At 47.3% G+C, this 20887-nt stretch overlaps 1 protein-coding gene across 4 annotated transcripts in view; it reads left to right on the top strand.

The window, feature by feature from the left end:
• The window catches only part of CLSPN (claspin), a 410714-nt gene that overhangs the window by 142426 nt on the left and 247401 nt on the right, over positions 1-20887 (top strand). For all 4 annotated transcript variants that reach the window (XM_063954464.1, XM_063954465.1, XM_063954463.1 and 1 more), the window contains exons 6-7: positions 7961-8033; positions 8134-8242. In XM_063954464.1, the coding sequence (XP_063810534.1) occupies positions 7961-8033; positions 8134-8242 (182 nt within the window). The remainder of the gene's footprint in view (positions 1-7960; positions 8034-8133; positions 8243-20887) is intronic.

The raw sequence follows: 20887 nt of genomic DNA, 5'->3' as shown, positions 1-20887 counted from the left end.
ACAGGATCCACAGGGATCCCACCATGACGCACCTGATTTTGAGGATTTTTTACTCACTAACCTCTTCATTCCTGTACGGAAGGGTGTGCAGGTGTGTTCTTTTTGCCTGATTGGGGCTATCTATGATGCTCCTGCCTTAAGATTTGGGAAAAGAACTGATTTGTCTGAGCCAGGAGGCGGGGATATATGGACGGGCACGTTGCATGCTGGGAGGCCGAAAAGCTTTGACTGATTGGTGCACATCCGCTATCGCTTCATCATATCCCAATGTTATCCTGTGGTTCCTGTGGACTTGGGAGAAATACTGTTATCAACGGTAAGTTCTTACCATAACGTATATTTCTTCTCTCGTCTGCTCTGAAACCAAGGTATTGGCTTTACGTTCATTTTGCCTACAAGGAAAAGTAAGCGTTCAACGCTCTTCCAGACTCCCTCCAATTGTCCTAAAACCAAGACTGATAGGCTTGGTTAAGTCGCCTGCCAACCTCCTTAGCCGTCAAACCTGCAGCATGACTGTACAGGTCCACACCTGGGATATCCCAGCGTGGGCGGCAGTCTGCTCAGCTTCGCCGACGTGTGGCTGGATTTGACTTCTGGTGCCTGGGTGAGGGGAACCATGCAATTATATGGTCTTCTTGGACATATGGGATGCTTATCCTAGAGGATCAGCAGCGGTTTCTAAGCTTCTCTGTACGAAAGTACCACTATGTTTCGGGCCTTGCCCTTGGAACTTTCTAAAGGCACATCAGGTGTTTACGAACATGGTAGCTGTGATGGCAGCAGACCGTCATTGCCGATGGATCAGTTTCCTACCTACTCCTGGTGGTTTAATCTTTGGATACTCTTCAGGAACATCTACCTCTGGACGTTTTTATAGTCACACGGCTGGCTGATCAATTGGTGCAAGTCCATCTTTGCTCTGTATCGGATGATGCTCCATCTGGGAGCTCTCCTAGATTACAGGGTTCAGCTAGTTTTTTTTTTTTTTTTCTCACCAGGGACAAATTGGAGTCTCTTCAGACCCTCCTCAGACTGTTACTCCGTCAACCTTAAGTCTCAATACCTTTTGTATTGAGTTGTGGGAAAGCTAGTCTCCACCTTTGTCATTGGGGAATACACCATTCCGTTTGCACCCTCTATGCTGGTGGAACCGCTATCAGCTCCATCTCAAATCCCAGACACTCATCTGTCACCAGAGCTGCGCCACTTTCTTGTTGTGAATCCAGGCCTCTTACCTCAACAGTGGTCACCCATTCTTCATCCAGGATTGTATTTTTCTAACCACAGACCTCAGTCTCCACGGCTGGGGCGCTGTCAATTGCAGTCGCAGGTGATCTCTTTAGGACGCAGCTCTCCCTATCAACATCCCAGGCCTGCGCTTTTCCAACCACTCCCTGAAAACGGTCAGTTGACACTCACAAACGCCTTCTTCCTGTCAATCTCCTTGCAAATTGGCTGTGCGAATAGATTCTAAGTAAAATCCATCGCACAGCAACGGTCCACTTTGTACCGTGTGACACGCCTGCGCATTGCGTTGCATACGTATGCGCAGTAATGACCTGATCTCTGCGCTGCAAAAAACGCTAACGAGAGATTAGGTCTGAATTACCCCCTATGTGTCAGGCTCAACCTTTCCTTTAGCACAAGGTAGTGAAAGTTCACTCCTACAGAGCGACTGCGATGGCCTACATCAGGCATGGAGTTACCAAAACTTGTGGTGTCATGAAATAAGCAAATTGCATCCTCTGCTGGGCGGAATGCTTTTTTCTCTGTCGTCCTAGTGGATGCTGGGGACTCCGTAAGGACCATGGGGAATAGACGGGCTCCGCATGAGACTGGGCACTCTAAGAAAGTTTTAGTACTACTGGTGTGCACTGGCTCCTCCCTCTATGCCCCTCCTCCAGACCTCAGTTAGAATCTGTGCCCGGACAGAGCTGGGTGCATTTTAGTGAGCTCTCCTGAGCTTGCTAATAAGAAAGTATTTTAGTGTGGTGTGTCGGTACGTGTGTCGACATGTCTGAGGTAAAAGGCTCCCCTAAGGAGGAGATAGAGCAAATATGTGTGTGAGGGTGTCTCCGTCGACAACGCCGACACCTGTTTGGATATGTGTAAGTGCTGAGGTGAATTTATTGCACAAAAGATTAGAGAACAGACAGGAAATCTACCCATGTCTGTCCCTTCAGAGTCTCACAATGCTCACTATCCAAAATAATAAACACTGATATCGACACGGAGTTGACTCCAGTGTCGACTACGATAATGCAAAGTTACAGCCAAAATGGCTGAAAGGTATTCAATATATGATTATTGTAATAAAAGATGATTTGCATATCACTGATGACTCATTTGTCCCTGACACAAGGGTACACATGTTAAGGGGAAGAAAGCTGAGGTAAATTTCCCTCCTCTCATAAGGAAAAAGCGGGAATCTCTAGACAAGAGACTGCAGCTTCCCACAAAAAAATTCTCAGGCAGTATCCTTTCCCCACTAGGGCCAGGATATGATGGGAATCTTCCCCTAGGGTGTCACATTTGCACAGAAGGTAGCACTAGCTATTCTCAGGGATCCTGTAGATAGCGTGCACATTCTAGTACACTACTCAGACCGGCGATTGTGTCGGCATGGGTTTATAGCGCTGTGGCAGCGTGGACAGGTACCTTATCAGCAGAGATTGAGACCCTAGTATGCATATATATATATATATATATAGATATATAGATATATAGATAGATATATAGATATATATATAGATATATATATAGATATATATATAGATATATATATAGATATATATAGATATATAGATATATATAGATATATATATATATAAATATATATAGATAGATAGATAGATATAGATATATATATATATATATATATATATATATATATATATATATATATATATATATATATATATATATATATAATATATTAAAGATGCTGTCTTAAGAGATAGGTGTGTATATATATAAAACATGCCCAAAGAGACATGAGTATACTGGGCCTAGAGTCAAAGCTATGTCGATTTCTGCTTGACGTGTCCTGTAGAATATGCAATGGACAGATGATGCCGGCTTAAGAGGCATATGGAAGGCTGAGGATTGTGTGGAGAAGGGTTCTCGGACCTGGTCTCCACAGCTATAGCTGGTAATTCTGATATTTTGCCTTATATTCCTGCACAGCCTAGGAAAGCACGACATTATCAAATGCAGCCTTTCGAATAAAGAAACAAGAAAGTCCGAGGTGCGTCCTTTCTTGCCAGAGGCGGGGGCAGAGGAAAGAAGCTGCACAACACAGCTAGTTCCCAGGAACAGAAGTCCTCCCCGGCCTCTACAAAAATCCACCGCATGTCGCTGGGGCTCCACAGGCGGAGCTAGGCCCGGTGGGGGCACACTTTCGTAAGTTCAGCCACAAGTGGGTTCACTCCCTGTTAGATCCCTGGGCAATAGGTATTGTGTCTCAGGGATACAAGCTGGACTTTGAGAAGTTGCCCCCTCACCGACGGCCCTGCCGGCTTCCCCCCGCGAGAGGGAAACAGTGTTAACTGCAATTCACAAATTGTATCTTCAACAGGTGGTGGTCAAGGTTCCCCTCCAACAAGGAGGGGGTTATTATTCGACCATGTTGTCCCGAAACCAGACGGTTCGGTCGGACCCATATTGAATTTAAAATCCCTGAACATATACCTGAAAAGGTTCAAGTTCAAGATGGAATCGCTAAGAGCGGTTATTGCAAGCCTGAAAGGGGGAGATTTTATGGTGACTCGGGACATAAAAGATGCATACCTTCATGTCCCCATTTATCCACCTCGTCAGGCGTACCTCAGAATTGCGGTACGGGATTGTCATTACCAATTTCAGACGTTGCCGTTTGGTCTCTCCACGGCCTTGAGAATATTCACCAAGGTAATGGCGGAAATGATGGTGCTCCTGCGGAAACAAGGTGTCTCTATTATCACGTACTTGGACGATCTCCTCATAAAAGCGAGATCAAGAGAGCATTTGCGGAACAGCGTATCACTTTCTCTGGAAGTGTAACGGCAACACGGCTGGATTCTATATATTCCAAAGTCGCAGTTGGTTCTTACAGCTCATCTGCCTCTCCTAGGCATGATCCTAGACCCAGACCAGAAAAGGGTTTATCTCCCGATAGAGAGAGCTCAGGAGCTCGTGACACTGGTCAGGAATCTATTAAAACCAAAACAGGTGTCGGTGCATCACTGCACTCGAGTCCTGGGAAGGAGGGTGGCATCATACGAGGCCATTCCCTTCGGCAGGTTCCATACGAGGACCTTCCAGTGGGACTTACTGGACAAGTGGTCCGGATCACATCTTCAGATGCATCGGTTAATCACCCTATCCCCCAGAGCCAGGGTGTCTCTCCTGTGGTGGCTGCAGAGTGCTCACCTTCTCGAAGGTCGCAGATCCGGCATTCAGGACTGGGTCCTGGTGACCACGGATGCAAGCCTCCGAGGGTGGGGGGCAGTCACACAGGGAAGAAATTTCCAAGGGCTGTGGTCAAGGCAGGAGACTTGCCTTCACATCAATATCCTGGAACTAAGGGCCATATACAACGCCCTAAGTCAAGCGGAGACCCTCCTACGCGACCAACCGGTTCTGCTTCAGTCAGACAATATCACCGCAGTGGCTCATGTAAACCGCCAAGGCGGCACAAGGAGCAGGGTGGCGATGGTAGAAGCCACCAGAATTCTTCGCTGGGCGGAGAATCACGTAAGCGCACTGTCAGCAGTGTTCATTCCGTGAGTGGACAACTGGGAAGCAGACTTCCTCAGCAGGCACGACCTCCACCCGGGAGAGTGGGGACTTCATCAAGAAGTCTTCACGCAGATTGTAGGTCTGTGGGAACTGCCACAGGTGGACATGATGGCATCCCGCCTCAACAAAAAGCTACAGAGGTATTGCGCCAGGTCAAGAGACTCTCAGGCGATAGCTGTAAACGCACTGGTGACACCGTGGATGTTCCAGTCTGTTTATGTGTTTCCTCCTTTTCCTCTCTTCCCAAGGTGCTGAGAATCGTAAGGATAAGAGGAGTGAGAACAATACTCATTGTTCCGGATTGGCCAAGAAGGACTTGGTATCCAGAGCTGCAAGAAATGCTCACAGAGGACCCATGGCTTCTGCCTCTAGGGCAGCTTCTGTTGCAGCAGGGACCTTGTATGTTCCAAGACTTACCGCAGCTGCGTTTGACGGCATGGCGGTTGGACGCCGGATCCTAGTAGAAAAGAGGGATTCCGGATGAGGTTATTCCTACGCTGATAAGGGCTAGGAAGGACGTGACGGCTAAACATTATCACCGTATACGGCGAAAATATGTTGCTGGGTGTGAGGCCAGGAATGCCTCTACAGAGGAAGTCCAGCTGGGCTGTTTCCTTCACTTCCTACAGTCGGGAGTGACTTTGGGCCTAGAATTGGGGTCCATTAAGGTCCAGATTTCGGCCCGATCCATTTTCTTTCATACAAAAACTAGCTTCTGTACCTGAAGTTCAGACGTTTGTAAAGGGAGTGCTGCATATTCAGCCCTTTTTTTGTGTCACCAGTGGCACCTTGGGATCTTAACGTGGTGTTGAGTTTCCTGAAATCTCACTGGTTTGAGCCGCTTAAGACCGTGGAGTTAAAATATCTCACGTGGAAAGTGGTCAAAAATTGGCGGCTTTGTCATGTAAAAGCCCCTATCTGGTTTTCCATATGGACAGGGCAGAATTACGGACTCGTCCGCAATTTCTGCCAAAGGTGGTGTCATCTTTTAATTTGAACCAACCTATTGTGGTGCCTGCGGCTACTCGTGACTTGGAGGATTCCAAGTTACTAGATGTAGTCAGGGCTTTGAAGATTTATGTAGCCAGATCGGCTGGAGTCAGGAAACCTGACTCGCGGTTTATCCTGTATGCATCCAACAAGCTGGGTGCTCCTGCTTCAAAGCAAACTATTGCTTGGATCTATAACACGATTCAGCAGGCTCATTCTGCGGCTGGCTTGCCGCCTCCAAAATCAGTAAAAGCCCATTCCACAAGTTAGGTGGGCTCTTCTTGGGCGGCTGCCCGAGGGGTCTCGGCATTACAGCTTTGCCGAGCAGCTACTTGGTCGGGTTCAAACACTTTTTTGCAAAGTTCTACAAGTTTGATACCCTGGCTGAGGAGGACCTTGTGTTTGCTCATTCGGTGCTGCAGAGTCATCCGTACTCTCCCGCCCGTTTGGGAGCTTTGGTATAATCCCCATGGTCCTTACGGAGTCCCCAGCATCCACTAGGACGTCAGAGAAAATAAGATTTTACTCACCGGTGAATCTATTTCTCGTAGTCCGTAGTGGATGCTGGGCGCCCGTCCCAAGTGCGGACTTCTTCTGCAATACTTGTATATAGTTATTGCTTAAATAAGGGTTATGTTATGGTTGCATCAGGTTTGTCTGATGCTCTGTTGTTGTTCATACTGTTGACTGGGTATGTTATCACAAGTTATACGGTGTGGCTGGTATGAGTCTTACCCTGGATTCCAAAATCCTTTCCTTGAAATGTCAGCTCTTCCGGGCACAGTTTCCTTAACTGAGGTCTGGAGGAGGGGCATAGAGGGAGGAGCCAGTGCACACCAGATAGTACAGAATCTTTCTTTAGAGTGCCCAGTCTCCTGCGGAGCCCGTCTATTCCCCATGGTCCTTACGGAGTCCCGGTGAGTAAAATCTTTCTCCCCCCCCCCCCCCCCCAGCCCTGCTGGCGATCTGCTTACCGGGAGTCCAGATTTGGAAGGTGGACTTCCTCTGCAGGCAGGATGTTTACTTGGGCGAGTGGTTTGTGCACCCCAAAGTGTTCCATATGCTATTCCATTGCTGGGGCAGTCCACACAACAACCTGATGACCTCTTGTCAAAACCAAAGACTCATTAGGGCTTCTGTGCCATAGTCCCGGTAGCCTTCTTAGTGGATGCGGATCCAAATGGCTTATCCATTTCGCCCTCGTGATGTCTCCTCTATGGCCCGATGTCTTCGTTCAGGGAATGTCTTCACCCCAATCTAACCCTTACTTTAACGTGGTATCTGTTGAAAACTCGATCCTAAGAGCCCAAGGTTTTTCTGATTCGGTGGTCAAAGCCATGTGCTGCACCAGGAACCTTCCTCTGCAATGATCTATAACTGTGTGTGGCAGTAGAACGGTTTCCCCAGGGTGTTATCGTTCTACAACAGACTGGTTTGGATCTGGGCCTTCGCCTCTTTTAAGGTACTGGTATCTGCCCTCTTGGTCACATTCCAATGTAGAATAGCTGCATTAGTTGGTGTTCAGGCTTTCCTTCAGGGGTTACTCTATATTCAGCACCCCCTTTGTTCCACTAGTCAGTCTGTGGGACTTTACTCTGGTATTACTGGATCTACAGGAGTTTCCCTTTGAGCAATTGCACCACTGAATGTTTGATATTTGTTGGCTCATATGGAAAACTGTCTCTCCCTTTCACATGGGTTGCCCATAATTCTAAAATTGGAAAGCGGGTCCTATTTTTGTATTGCGTTAATACAGGCTCTTCTAACCAATGGACCGTTTCCACATGAAAATCATCCATGAAGCTCTTTTGGAATCTTGTTTCTTCAGGAATGTCAACCCACAACCCCTCCATTTTTGTTTTTGGAACATGTCCAAGCTTTACACACGCCTCTATATTACATTGTTCCAGTTTCTCTAGTGGATTATTAAAAAAGTATTTACAATCGGTACAAAAAAAATCTTATTTCCATTTACTTCAGCTAATAACTTTGCATAGTCTATTTTCTTTTTGACTATCTGAAATGCAAAACTAAGCATTTCACTATTGTCAATACCTTATGCTGCCACCTACAGGTGTACTGGCTCTTATCCTATTGTATAAGTTGTGAGGTGAACAAGGTTGCTAGTTGTAATAATAGTTTGAGTTCTCTGCATTGTATACTTGATGGTAGTGTGCTTCTTTTATTGAAGGAGAGAAAAGCAGCACGAATGGGTAAAGAAGCCATAAAGCAGTTGCACAGTGAAACACAAAGACTGCTGCGAGGTGAGCTTTGAGATAGTCTTGTACTACTTGTTCAGAGCTTTTTACAATATTTCCAATAAAAGTATTTTCTAAAAATTTGAGTAATGATTTTCTTTCTTAGAGTCCGCTGTATCTCTACCATATCACTTACCTGAACCCAAAACTATTCATGACTTTTTCAAGCGACGGTCAAGACCAGTTTGTCAAGGAAATGCAATGCAACTTATCAAGTAAGTATGGTATAAATGTGAGTTACATAATGCTGGTATTTGGACAGTAACCAGCTTTCTGTTTAGAAGAAGAGAATGGAATACTGCAGGCCAATTTTCTTCAATATGTTTTATTAATTTTTATATAAAAATACAGGCTCAACCCAATGTTCATAATTTTTCAGGTCTCATTCAGGCCTCTGCACTAGGGCACGTTGTAGTCTTGTACAATGTGCTTCAGCACACTTAACCTGTAAAAATATTTTAGAGATGCTTTTGTCATTCTTTGAATTGTTCATCGGAATATATAGTTACTGTCGCAGTATGGGACTGTAACGTCTGAAGCAGTATACATAGAAAAAGTAGAAAAAGCTTGTTGTATCCAAATATTAATCAGGTATGACACTTATTACTATTTTTTTGTTTAAGCATCCAATCTGGGCGACACTGAACTATGGGTTTGCTTGAGGGGACCATAGTAGCTGGCACTTAATTAGACTGGTATAACTTCAACAGTAGCTCCTTCCCTCTGCAACCCGTGATCTTCATTGTTTCAGTGCCCATGGAAGCTGTCCTGTTTTATTTAGGGCCTTTACTTTAGATTATTTGTTTTATATACTTGTAAAGTTTCTGATTTTTTTTTTTTACATAATCTGTGATGTGTGCTGCGCCTGCAACACCACCTAGACATGCTCCTTTTTCATAGTGACAGATATTCCTGCTGGCTGTTTTTGAGCAATATCTACATCCTGGGGCACTGGCCTGGGATATTTCCTGTTATTGTCTTTAGGTGATCATTTTTAGGTGACCATTGTTCCTGTGCAATGGGTTCCTTCTCCGAGAGCCAAGTATGATACTTTGGTTGTTATTTCTGTCCTTTGGGAGTTTTCTTCTTTGTAGGGGGCTAGGTGACATTGCCTAGAGGTGGTTTCCCTCATAGTTTGCATTCTCTTTGGGTAAGAAAAAGCAGTGCCTATGGGTGGTAAGAGTACTTCCCTCCCAGTGTCTGTGTTTTAGTCTTGAGTCATTGTTTTTGTCTTTCTCTTTCATCCATCTGGGGGACGCTGCGCCGTTACTTGTGGGGTTAGAGGTGTGTGGTTGTGGAGTTTGGCACAGAACTATTAAGAACTGACCCCTCCCCCCTCTAACCCCTCCCATCTCCTTCCTGCCCAGCCAGCACCTCAGTTTTAGTTTTGTGCCTGTGGAGTACAGACACAGATTTATCTCTCTGAAGATTTTAGTTAGGTATTGTATTATTTTATCACTTGGAGTGCCTAGTCCCTGTATACAGGTGACAGGTGCTACTAGAGTGGGGTTAGCTAGAGATTCCCACTCTATTCTGCCGCTGAAGGCCACCACACTTCGGTCACTGGGGCTGGATTCCTGTTCCTAAGAAGTCGGCAGTGAGGAGGTACAGGATAGACGCAATCTGTCTCTGACAGTATTGGTCTATCCTTCCTAGATGATAGATAGATAGATATATATATATATATATATTACTATGTCTTTCATATTTATATTTATACTTGTGTGCCTCCCCTCCCCCCCTCCCCCTCCGCTCTCTCTCCGGAGGTGAGCGGTGGAGCGCAGTAACATATTCCACTGTGTTTTAAATGAAGAGAGAAAGGGGAAGAGAGTGGTGAGTCACTCTCCGGGGGATCGCTAGAGGCTGCCCGCACAGAGCTACTGTATGTAGCGGTGCGCGGGAGCCGCTACCCGAACACAGCCGCTGTATATAGCGGTGTGCGGGAGCCACTGCCCGATCAGAGCCGCTGGGGAGCCGCTGGATGTAGCAGTGAGCAGGAGACGATAGCAGGGGGACGCGGCGCTTACTTACTTCAAAAGGACGGATTCCCGCCCTGCACTGCCTCGCGCGCCCTCCCGTCCAGCGCCTGCAAAGCACCGGGCGCCATCTTCTACAGAGACAGTACGAGGGGCGCTGTGCAGCACACACAGTTTGAAGGTCACCTAACAGCAAGTATACTTTGGGGGCATAGTGTTATTCTACACTTGTAATGAGAGTTAACAGATTTAATTTTTGCACAAATTACTCTACTGAGCTTATAGTTCGTTTGTAGTGCATTTGTTTAAAAATAAATAAATAAAAAATAAAATAAAAATAAAGTTTAATTATGTCAATACGTCAGACGGATCTACAAAGAGGAAAGACATCCTCGGTGGTTATTTTCCTGCTTACAGTGTGGGTCAAGGCTAGCTAAGGGTAAATCGGATGCTGATACCCTCTGTGCTTCATGCTCTGGTGCATCTGTGGTGATCCGACAGGGAGGTTCCGCGGATCAGTCTGTCTGCTTGGGCCAGACACATCTGGTGTGGGCTCAAAATATGGGCAGATGTCTGGCTGATTTAATTCAATCCCAAAACAAGTTTGTAAACTCTGCCGGCAGTTCTTCGGCTACAAAACGGCCATAGCTGTTGCCCGCTATAACTTTCTGGGGGAGGAGTTGGAGTAATTCCCATTGGAGGTTCTGATTGACACAGCACATGTGCTGTCTGCATGCACCTAGAACAATGTTCAGGTGTAGTTTTTATAAAATGGGGAAGTAGACCCAGAGTGGGGCGAGATTTCGGTCTGGGAAGATGACTTTTCTACTAGCTCAGCTGTTAGATTGCTGATAGACTCCATCCGTCATCTTAATAACAGGGATATTTTAAAGGAGCCTGACTTAAGCCGGATTCTCGTTTCCAAGCCCCTAGGACATAAAAATTTCTATATCCTTTTACAGAGGGAGGATATGAGATTTTGGGAAACAGGCCAAAAGGTAGACGTTCCCATTTCAAATTTAGCAGGAACTACGGTTATTCCTTCTGTACAGTCTGTGACGTTGAAAGATCCTACAGATAGGAAGATTTAAGCAATGCCTAAATCTGTTTTCTTTATCAGGTGTTTCTCTTCACCCACTTTTAGCTGGCGCTTGGGTCCTCAAGGCCGCGGATGACTGACTAGCACAGGTCATCTTTGGAAGGCAGTCTGACGATCCATCGGAAGCCATTCAATTAGCAGAACAGATTTCAGAAGGCTCTTACTTATGTGGGTAAGGCCTTGGTTGATCCTGCTGCGCTACAATCCCGTATTTCTGCCTTGACCGTGACAACAAGACGGTCTCTTTGGTCTCGGGTTTGGAATGCCGATTTTGACTCCAAACAGACCTTGCCGGCGGTACCCTTTGAAGGTGAGTTCTCTTTAGCTCGGAATCAAAGAATATTATCTCACATTCTACACAAGGAACCCCTTTCTTCCAGTTGCTCCTCCGAAACAGAATTCTACAAGGTTTCGGTACTTTCATATACAGGGGATACCCACGAAGGGAGGCATTCAGAGGTAGACGTAAACCTGCGAACAAAACTACTGCATGACGGTTCACGATACCCGGAGGGGTCAGTGACAGTTGAGACTCGGTTACTACAGTTCAAAGAAGGGTGGTTCCTGTCGAGACCAGATCGGTGGGTGACGGAGGTCATATCCAGAGAATATTTGTTAGATCAGGAGGAACCAGTCCCATATCGGGTGTTCATCACTCCTCTTTCAAATGGTCCCTTCAGACGTCGAGCTCTTCATCATGCAACAGCCATTTTTCTTACGAAATGAAGTAATTCTTCTAGGTCCCGCTCGGCAGAGAGGTCGGGGATTTTACTCGTGGACAAACTGGACGGTTCATTTCAACCCAAAAGTTCAAAATGGAATCCATCCTCTCGGTTATTGTCGCCAAGGAAACAGGGGGATATTTGGCCTAATTGGACATAAGACGCCTATCTGCTTGTTTCTTTTTGGACGGGTCATCAATTTCTTCTGAGATTCGCTGTCGGCCTTGACATTTTCAGTTTCAGGCAGGGAATCAACATTATTCTGTATTTGGGTAATCTGTTGATCAAGGCAGGGTTGATTCTTCATCAGAACTTGCGTCTCGCTATGGAGTCTCTGCGGTCATTCGGATGAATAATATATTGTCTGAAGTCGTCTTTGCTTCCTTCACGGAAGATGATGTTTCTGGGACTTTTATTCGACACCAACAACCAGAAAAGTGGTTCTTCCTCAGGACAAGATTCAGGTCCTGGGTGGTGGCCTGGTCCTTGAATCAGAAGATCCGGACACAGAGGGAGTCGGAATGGTTCCTCGACGATCATATTGTGACGAAGAATGTACCACTGTCAGCGTGGCCAAGCTGAGGCTACCCAAATGATTGGGATACCTTCTTTCTGAATGCGTTTAAGCAGACGTGGAATCAGTGGAAACACATATCCCAGTTGAAAGTGCCACGGTGCTGTCAGTGCATCGATTAGAATTGCTTGAGGGTCCCGAGTACGCGACCCGTAGAGAGGAAGATTATTATTGAGGCGAGACGCCATCAGATCTACATCGGGCAACCCCCACCGGGCTACTAGAGTCAGAAACACCTCCTTGTGAAACTCCCACTCTACCGGATGCATCGTGTGACGACTTAAGAAATCCGCTTCCCAGTTCTCGATTCCTGGAATATGAATCGCGAATATGGCCAGGAACCAATGTTCCTCCCATGTGAGAGTCTGAGCGACTTCTTTCATTGCGGATCAGCTTCGAGTACCTCCTTCCTTGTTTATGTAAGCAACTGCCGAGGCGCTGTCGGACTGAATCCGCACTGGATGACCCTGAACCATGGTTTGAATCCGAAGTAGTGCATACCGGATTGTCCTTAACTCCAAGATGCTGATCTGCAACATTCAGTCCAGAATTCGAATTCGGCTACATTTACCGGTGGTTTCGGTTCTCCGATGCATGCAAGTGAGACAAGATGGTGGCAACCTTCAAGGCAGTTCCATATGCCACGTTTCATACTCTACCCTTTTCAAGCTCAGATTCTCAACTGTTGGACTCGGACAGGGCCTCATCTCGAATTACTGTTGGTCCGCGTGTCTGTACAGACTCGTCAGTCGCTTCGCTGGGGGTTTCACAGATCCAATTTGACCAAAGTAGTTCCGTTCACAATTTGGTCTTGGGTGATGGTCACCACAAACACCGGCCTCAGAGGTTGGGGGGCGGTGTTTCAGACTCATCACTTTCAGGGACTCTGGACCAGTCAAGAGTTAAAGTTGCAGATCAGCATCTTGGAGTTGAGGACAATCCGGTATGCACTACTTCGGATTCAAACCATGGTTCAGGGTCATCCAGTGCGGATTCAGTCCGACAGCGCCTCGGCAGTTGCTTACATAAACAAGGAAGGAGGTACTCGAAGCTGATCCGCAATGAAAGAAGTCGCTCAGACTCTCACATGGGAGGAACATTGGTTCCTGGCCATATTCGCGATTCATATTCCAGGAATCGAGAACTGGGAAGCGGATTTCTTAAGTCGTCACACGATGCATCCGGTAGAGTGGGAGTTTCACAAGGAGGTGTTTCTGACTCTAGTAGCCCGGTGGGGGTTGCCCGATGTAGATCTGATGGCGTCTCGCCTCAATAATAATCTTCCTCTCTACGGGTCGCGTACTCGGGACCCTCAAGCAATTCTAATCGATGCACTGACAGCACCGTGGCACTTTCAACTGGGATATGTGTTTCCACTGATTCCACGTCTGCTTAAACGCATTCAGAAAGAAGGTATCCCAATCATTTGGGTAGCCTCAGCTTGGCCACGCTGACAGTGGTACATTCTTCGTCACAATATGATCGTCGAGGAACCATTCCGACTCCCTCTGTGTCCGGATCTTCTGATTCAAGGACCAGGTCACCACCCAGGTTGGGTCGGCTGGCTTTGACGGTTTGGTTCTTGAACCCAACATTTTAAGGGGAAAGGGTTTTTTTCTCGTCTTGTTGTGTAAACGATGATTCAGGCTAGAAAACCAGTGACTTCTAGAGTTACCACAGAGTGTGGCGTATTTACATTGATTGGTGTGAAAAGTGTGGTTTAACACCGGATTTGTTTCGTATTCCTCGTCGGTTATACTTCCTTCAGGAGGGTCTCAATAAGGGTCTGAGACTTCTTCACTGAAGGGTCAAGTTTCTGACTTATCGGTTCTTTCTTTCAAAAGAGACTGGCTATCTTTCCAGAAGTTCAGACGTTCCTTCAGGGAGTTCTTCGGATTCAGCCACCTTTTGTTCCTCTAGTTCCTCCCTGGGACTGTAACTTAGTCTTTACGGCTCTTCAGTATTCTCCATTTGAACCTTTGGAATCTGTAAAATTGCGGTATCTAACGTTCAAAAGTTATCTTCCTATTGACAATTGCCTCCGCAGGACGAGTATCTGCATGGACAACTCTTTCTTGCAGACCACCCTTGTTGAGGTTTCATGATAGCCGGGTGGTTCTGCGAACAAAAACCTTCCTTCCTTACGAAAGTTGTGTCAGCGTTTCATCTAAATTAGGACATTGTCCTTCCAGCGTTTACTCCTTCTCCTTCCAGGGAGGATTCCCATTTGGCTCTCTTAGATATGCTTAGGGCCTTACGGATTTATTTATCTTGTCCGGATCCTGTCTGTCGTACGGCTGCATTGTTAGTTTTTAATTGATGCGCCCAAACGAGATTGGCCGGCTTCCAACAACACTGGCTCGTTGGGTGATTTCGCCATAAAAACAGTTTTCTGATATTTCAGTTTCTGAATCGATTCCAGCTCATTCGAGTTGGAGCTTCTTGGGCTGCTCGCGGGAGTGCATCTATTGAGCAGCTATGAAGGGCGGCGACTTGGTCGCCTGTGCATATGTTTCAAAACAGGTTTACCGTTTTTCATATTTTCAATTTGGAGACTGCCTCTGTTGGGCGTCAAATTTTACGGACGGCTATGCCGTCTACTTCTCCCTCCTCTCATTAGCTTGCTTTGGGAAATCCCACAAGTAACGGCGCAGCGTCCCCCAGATGGATGAAAGAGAAATAGGGATTTTTGTTTACTTACCGTAAAATCTTTCTCTTATTCCATCTGGGGGACGCTGCGATCCCTCCCATATGGTTGTCTGGTTTAACCAGTAAATTTTTTCGGTCTATCTCCTTTGGCTTGGCTAAACGTTAACTGAGGTGCTGGCTGGGCAGGAAGGAGAATGGGAGGGGTTAGAGGGGGGGAGGGGTCAGTTCTTAATAGTTCTGTGCCAAACTCCACAACCACACACCTCTAACCCCACAAGTAACGGCGCAGCGTCCCCCAGATGGAATCAGAGAAAGAGATTTTACGGTAAGTAAACAAAAATCCCTATTTTTCAGGGACTGTAATCCATGCAGGGGTTTTGAGACCTTAGTAGCGGTCCTGGCACTGCGACTAGTTTGTAGTGGTGATTTACTTCATAATTAATGCATCACACTTGGCAGCCACATGGCCGCCGCTTGTAAGGTACACTTCAAGAAGATAAAGAGCAGTGAGCTACAGGCTTCTTTCAAGACTTCTAGTCTGCTTTGCTGCAGCTCTGTTTTTTGTGTGTTGTGGTTCTGATATGAAGGCCCTAGAATGTGTGTTCCATTTGGGTTTGAGATTATTATTTTTTTTTCCTGGACAATATTGTGAACGATTTGTCCCTGCTGTGTGTCTGTGGTGTGAGATCCTGTACCATGACAGGTGCAGCAGCTAAAGTTTCCCAGAAGCTGTTTGTCTGCACTAAGTGTAATGCCAAGTTAACATTAGCTCAGATGGGACAGCCTTCTAGATTCTTGTGCAGCAGGGAGGGTAACCCAGACAGGGAATGCCCATTTATCCCTTTCCTATACCTCCTTGGGCATCTGTCTTAACAGGTGCCATGTCTGATTTAACTTCAGAATTAGAGGGTTCTCATAGGGAAAGGAATATGCCAGAATGGAGGGCACCTCCTCAGTGGCCTTGCCTCTAGCTCTTTCCACTTGACCAGCTTGAGCGAGAGAGCTGGCTTAGTCTGTAGAGGGGCTGGTACAGATGATGGGATAGTTGGCCAGAGCCACCTTGGCTTCGACTCAACGACCGTCAAAGAAGCAACTGCTCTCTGCTGTCACATGAGGCCAGCAGACCCCTGGCGCCATCAGACAGGCCAGCAAACCACCAGTGCCATCAGACAGACAGCATGGGGCAACGTCACTAATAGAACCTTCGGACTGTAAGTTAGACACCAGTCTCAAGTCCAGGTGTGTTGCTCAGGCCGATCCTGGTCGGTTCTTGGGCTAACGAGGCTTATAGAGAACTGGGAGGATGAAATTAGTAAAGAGCCTGGTTTCTGGAGTTCCCAGGGCAGAACTTTCCATCCTGGCAGAACATTTTGAGGTGTCTACTGTTTACTTGGGGGTTGCCTCTAGAGATGTTGGCTTTGTTGGTTCTAGGGTCTTATCCTTGGCTATAGCTGCTTGGCAAGCCCTCTGGCTTAGATCTTGGCACGCGGACGCAGAGTCCAAACGGGCTGGGGAGGCTTTGCCTTTTACAGGTGGCATACTATTTGATCCTGATCTGGACAAATGGATTTCTCAGGCGACTAGTGGTAAATCTACCTTCTTGCCTTCCGCTGCTCCGCCTCCCTGGCGTACCTGTGCTGGTCCCTCATTTCGACCCTCGCAGTACTTTCATGGTTGAGCCAGAGGATTTGACACGTCTGGCAAAGGCATTCGAGACAGAGGTTGCCAGCTGATCACTACCAGTCATCCAGAACCAAAGCCTGCGACAAGCCCGTGGCATGACTGGCTCCCCTCCCACCTTGGTCGCTCCACCACTGCATTTGCAGGAGGTTTGGTTCCAGACTTAAAGGATGTGTGGGTTCGAAATCTGGTTACAAGATTAAGCAGTTTACCCTCATGTGCTGTTCTTCACTACAGATCTTCTGGTCTCTGCACAGATACGGGGAGTTCTTCAGCAAGCAATACTGGAGTCAGAAGTGCTGGTTCCAGTTCATCAATGTCTGGAGGGGTTCTACTGCAACCTGTTTGTGGTTCCAAAGCCAGGCTGATCTGTCAGTCCCATACTCAAGCTGAAATCGTTAAACCTGTACTTTATACTCCACCGGTTCAAGATGGAATCGCTCCACTCAGTGGTCACAGGTCTGGAGCCCACGACTTTGTCCCTGGATATCAAAGATGTGTACCTACACATTTCAGTCTGGTAACAATCAGGCTTTTCTTCGGTTTGCCATACAGGAGGCTGATTGTTTGTACTGTGCATTGCCATCTCTATTCTGCACCCATGGTATTCACCAAGGTAATGACTGTGATGATTGCTTATCTCAGGTCTTTGGGTGTGATGATAACCATATCTGGATGACCTGTTGAACAAGGCTCCATCAGAACGGACTCTTCAGGGATATGTCTCTCTAACCCCTGGAGTCCTGATCATCACGGGTTGATTGTCCATTTCAAGAAATCCAATCTCCTCTAATCCCAATGTCTTCAGTCTCTGGTGATGATTCTGGACACAAGGTCACAACATGTTTCTCTAACGTCCTAGAGGATGCTGGGGACTCCGTAAGGACCATGGGGAATAGACGGGCTCCACAGGAGATAGGGCACTTTAAGAAAGCTTTGGACTCTGAGTGTGCACTGGCTCCTCCCTCTATACCCCTCCTCCAGACCTCAGTTTTACACTGTGCCCAGAGCAAGATGGGTGCACTGCAGAGAGCTCTCCAGAGTTCTCTGCCTAGAAGCATTTTTGTTTGGATTTTTTCTTTCTACATTTAACTTTTTCACAGGGAGCACTGCTGGCAACAGGCTCCCTGCATCGTGGGACTGAGGAGAGAGGAGCAGACCTTCTTGTCAAAGATAGGCTCTGCTTCTTCGGCTACTGGACACCATTAGCTCTAGAGGGGGTGAACGCTGGTTCTTACTGGGCGTCCACCCCCGGAGCCGCGCCGCCGTTCTCCTCACAGAGCTAGAAGTACAGAAGACAGAAGTCGTCAGGCGGCAGAAGCCTTCAGCTTCACTGAGGTAACGCACAGCACTGCAGCTGTGCGTCATTGCTCCCATACACCTCACATACTCCGGTCACTGTAAGGGCGCAGGGGGGGCGCCCTGGGCGGCAATATAAACCTCTGCATGGCATAAAGAATATATACATGTACAGGTGGGCTCTGTACATGTGTATATATAAAAGAGCCCCCGCCATATTTCACTAAGTTTGAGCGGGACAGAAGCCCACCACCAAGGGGGCGGGGCTTCTCTCTCAGCACTCACCAGCTCCATTTTCTCTCCACAGCACTGCTGAGAGGAAGCTCCCCGGACTTTCCCCTGCTTACACACGGTGAAAGGGTGCTTAAAAGAGAGGGGGGGGCACATAATTGGCGGTTTACATATTATACAGCGCTGCTGGGGAAAAACAATTTGTGTTGGTCTCCAGGGTTATTGTGCTGGGGTGTGTGCTGGCTTACTCTCTCTGTCTCTCCAAAGAGCCTTGACAGGGATACGGTCTTCAGGAAAGGGGTTCCCTGTGTGTGTGTGAAGTGTGTCGGTATGCGTGTGTCGACATGTTTGACGAGGAAGGCTCGCTTAATGTGCAGGGGGAGTGCTTGAATGTCAGGTCGCCGTCGGCAACGCCGACACCGGAATGGGTGGATATGCTGAATGTCTTGAATGCAAATGTCAATCTATTGCATAAAAGATTAGACAAAGCAGAAGCTAGGGAACAGTCAGGTAGCCAGTCCATGCCTGTCCCTGGGGCGCCAGGTTCTTCGGGGACTCAGAAGCGCACCATATCCCAGATCGATGACACAGATACCGACACAGATACTGACTCTAGTGTCGACTATGAAGATGCAAAATTACAGCCAAAGGTGGCTAAGGGTATACGGTACATGATTATGGCCATTAAAAAGGTTTTGCATATTACTGAGGAACCCTGACACGAGGGTACACATGTATAAAGGGAAAAAGCCTGAAGTCACTTTCCCATCCTCATTTGAATTAAGTGACTTGTGCGAAAAGGCTTGGGAATCTCCGGATAGGAGACCACAAGTTCCCAAAAGGATTCTCATGGCGTATCCTTTTCCACAAACTGATAGGATACGCTGGGAATCTTCGCCAAAAGTTGACAAGGCGCTGACACGTTTGTCCAAAAAGGTGGCACTGCCTTCTCAGGATACGGCTTCCCTCAAGGAACCTGCTGATCGCAGGCAGGAAATTACCTTAAAGCACTTTTACAATCATTCCGGTACTATTGCTCGACCGGCTATGGCGTCGGCCTGGGTTTGTAGTGCGGTTGTAGCATGGGCAGATTTCTTATCTACGGAAATTGACACCTTAGATAGGGACGCCATTCAAATGACCGTAGAGCATATCAGAGATGCTGCCTTGTATATGAGGGATGCTCAGAGAGACATTTGTTTTTTAAGCTCCAGAATAAATGCTATGTCTATTTCTGCTAGGCGGCTCTTGTGGACCCGACAGTGGACGGGAGATGCCGATTCAAAGCGGCATATGGAGTCCTTGCCATACAAGGGGGTGGAGTTGTTTGGAGACGGCCTCTCGGATCTTGTTGCTACGGCTGGTAAGTCAAATTTCTTACCTTATGTCCCCCCGCAACATACAAAAAAGGCACCTCATTATCAAATTGCAGTCCTTTCGTTCCAATAAAAACAAGAAGGTACGTGGATCATCCTTTGTTGCCAGAGGGAAAGCAGGGGAAAAAAGCTGCACACAGCTAGTTCCCAAGAGCAGAAGTCCTCCCCCGCGTCTGCAAAGTCCACCGCATGACGCTGGGGCTTTCCGGGGGAGGCAGATCTGGTGGGGGCTCGTCTTCGATTTTTCAGCCACGTCTGGGTTCACTCTCAGGTGGATCCCTGGGCATTAGAGATTGTTTCCCAGGGATACAGGCTGGAATTCGAAGACTTGCCTCCTCGCCGATTTTTCAAATCTGCTCTGCCGGCTTCCCCGTCAGAGAGGGAGCTAGTGTTGACAGCAATCCAAAAATTGTATTTTCAACAGGTGATTGTCACAGTTCCTCATCTCCAGCAAGGAGAGGGATATTACTCAACCCTGTTTGTGGTCCCGAAACCGGACGGTTTGGTCAGACCCATTTTAAACCTGAAATCTCTGAACCTGTACTTGAAGAGGTTCAAGTTCAAAATGGAATCACTCAGGGCGGTCATCGCCAGCCTGGAGGGGGGGGGGGGGGGATTGGATGGTGTCCCTGGACATAAAGGATGCTTACCTTCATGTTCCGATAATCCCCCCGCATCAGGCGTTCCTGAGATTTGCAGTGCAGCACTGTCACTACCAATTTCAGACGTTGCCGTTTGGGCTTTCCACGGCCCCGAGAATTTTCACCAAGGTAATGGCGGAAATGATGGTGCTCCTGCGCAGGCAGGGGGTCACAATTATCCCATACTTGGACGATCTCCTCATAAAGGCGAGATCTCGAGAGAGGTTGCTGGACAGCGTGTTTCTGTCCATGAAGACGTTGCAGTTACACGGCTGGATTCTCAATATACCGAAGTCCCAGCTAGTCCCTACAACGCGTCTGACCTTTTTGGGGCTGATTCTAGACACAGACCAGAAAAAGGTTTTTCTTCCGATCGAAAAGGTTCAGGAACTCATAGCCATGGTCAGGAACCTATTAAAACCAAAAAAGGTTTCAGTGCATCATTGCACGCGGGTCCTGGGGAAGATGGTGGCTTCCTACGAGGCCATCCCTTTCGGCAGGTTCCATGCGAGAACCTTTCAATGGGACCTCTTGGACAAGTGGTCCGGGTCCCATCTACAAATGCATCAAAAGATCACACTGTCTCCCAGGACCGTGGTGGCTGAACAGTGCT

The sequence above is a fragment of the Pseudophryne corroboree genome, chromosome 2 (genome assembly GCF_028390025.1).
Source record: "Pseudophryne corroboree isolate aPseCor3 chromosome 2, aPseCor3.hap2, whole genome shotgun sequence".
Classification (NCBI taxonomy): domain Eukaryota; kingdom Metazoa; phylum Chordata; class Amphibia; order Anura; family Myobatrachidae; genus Pseudophryne; species Pseudophryne corroboree.
Note: the sequence above shows the minus strand (reverse complement) of the source record. Positions and strands in the feature narration are given on the sequence as shown.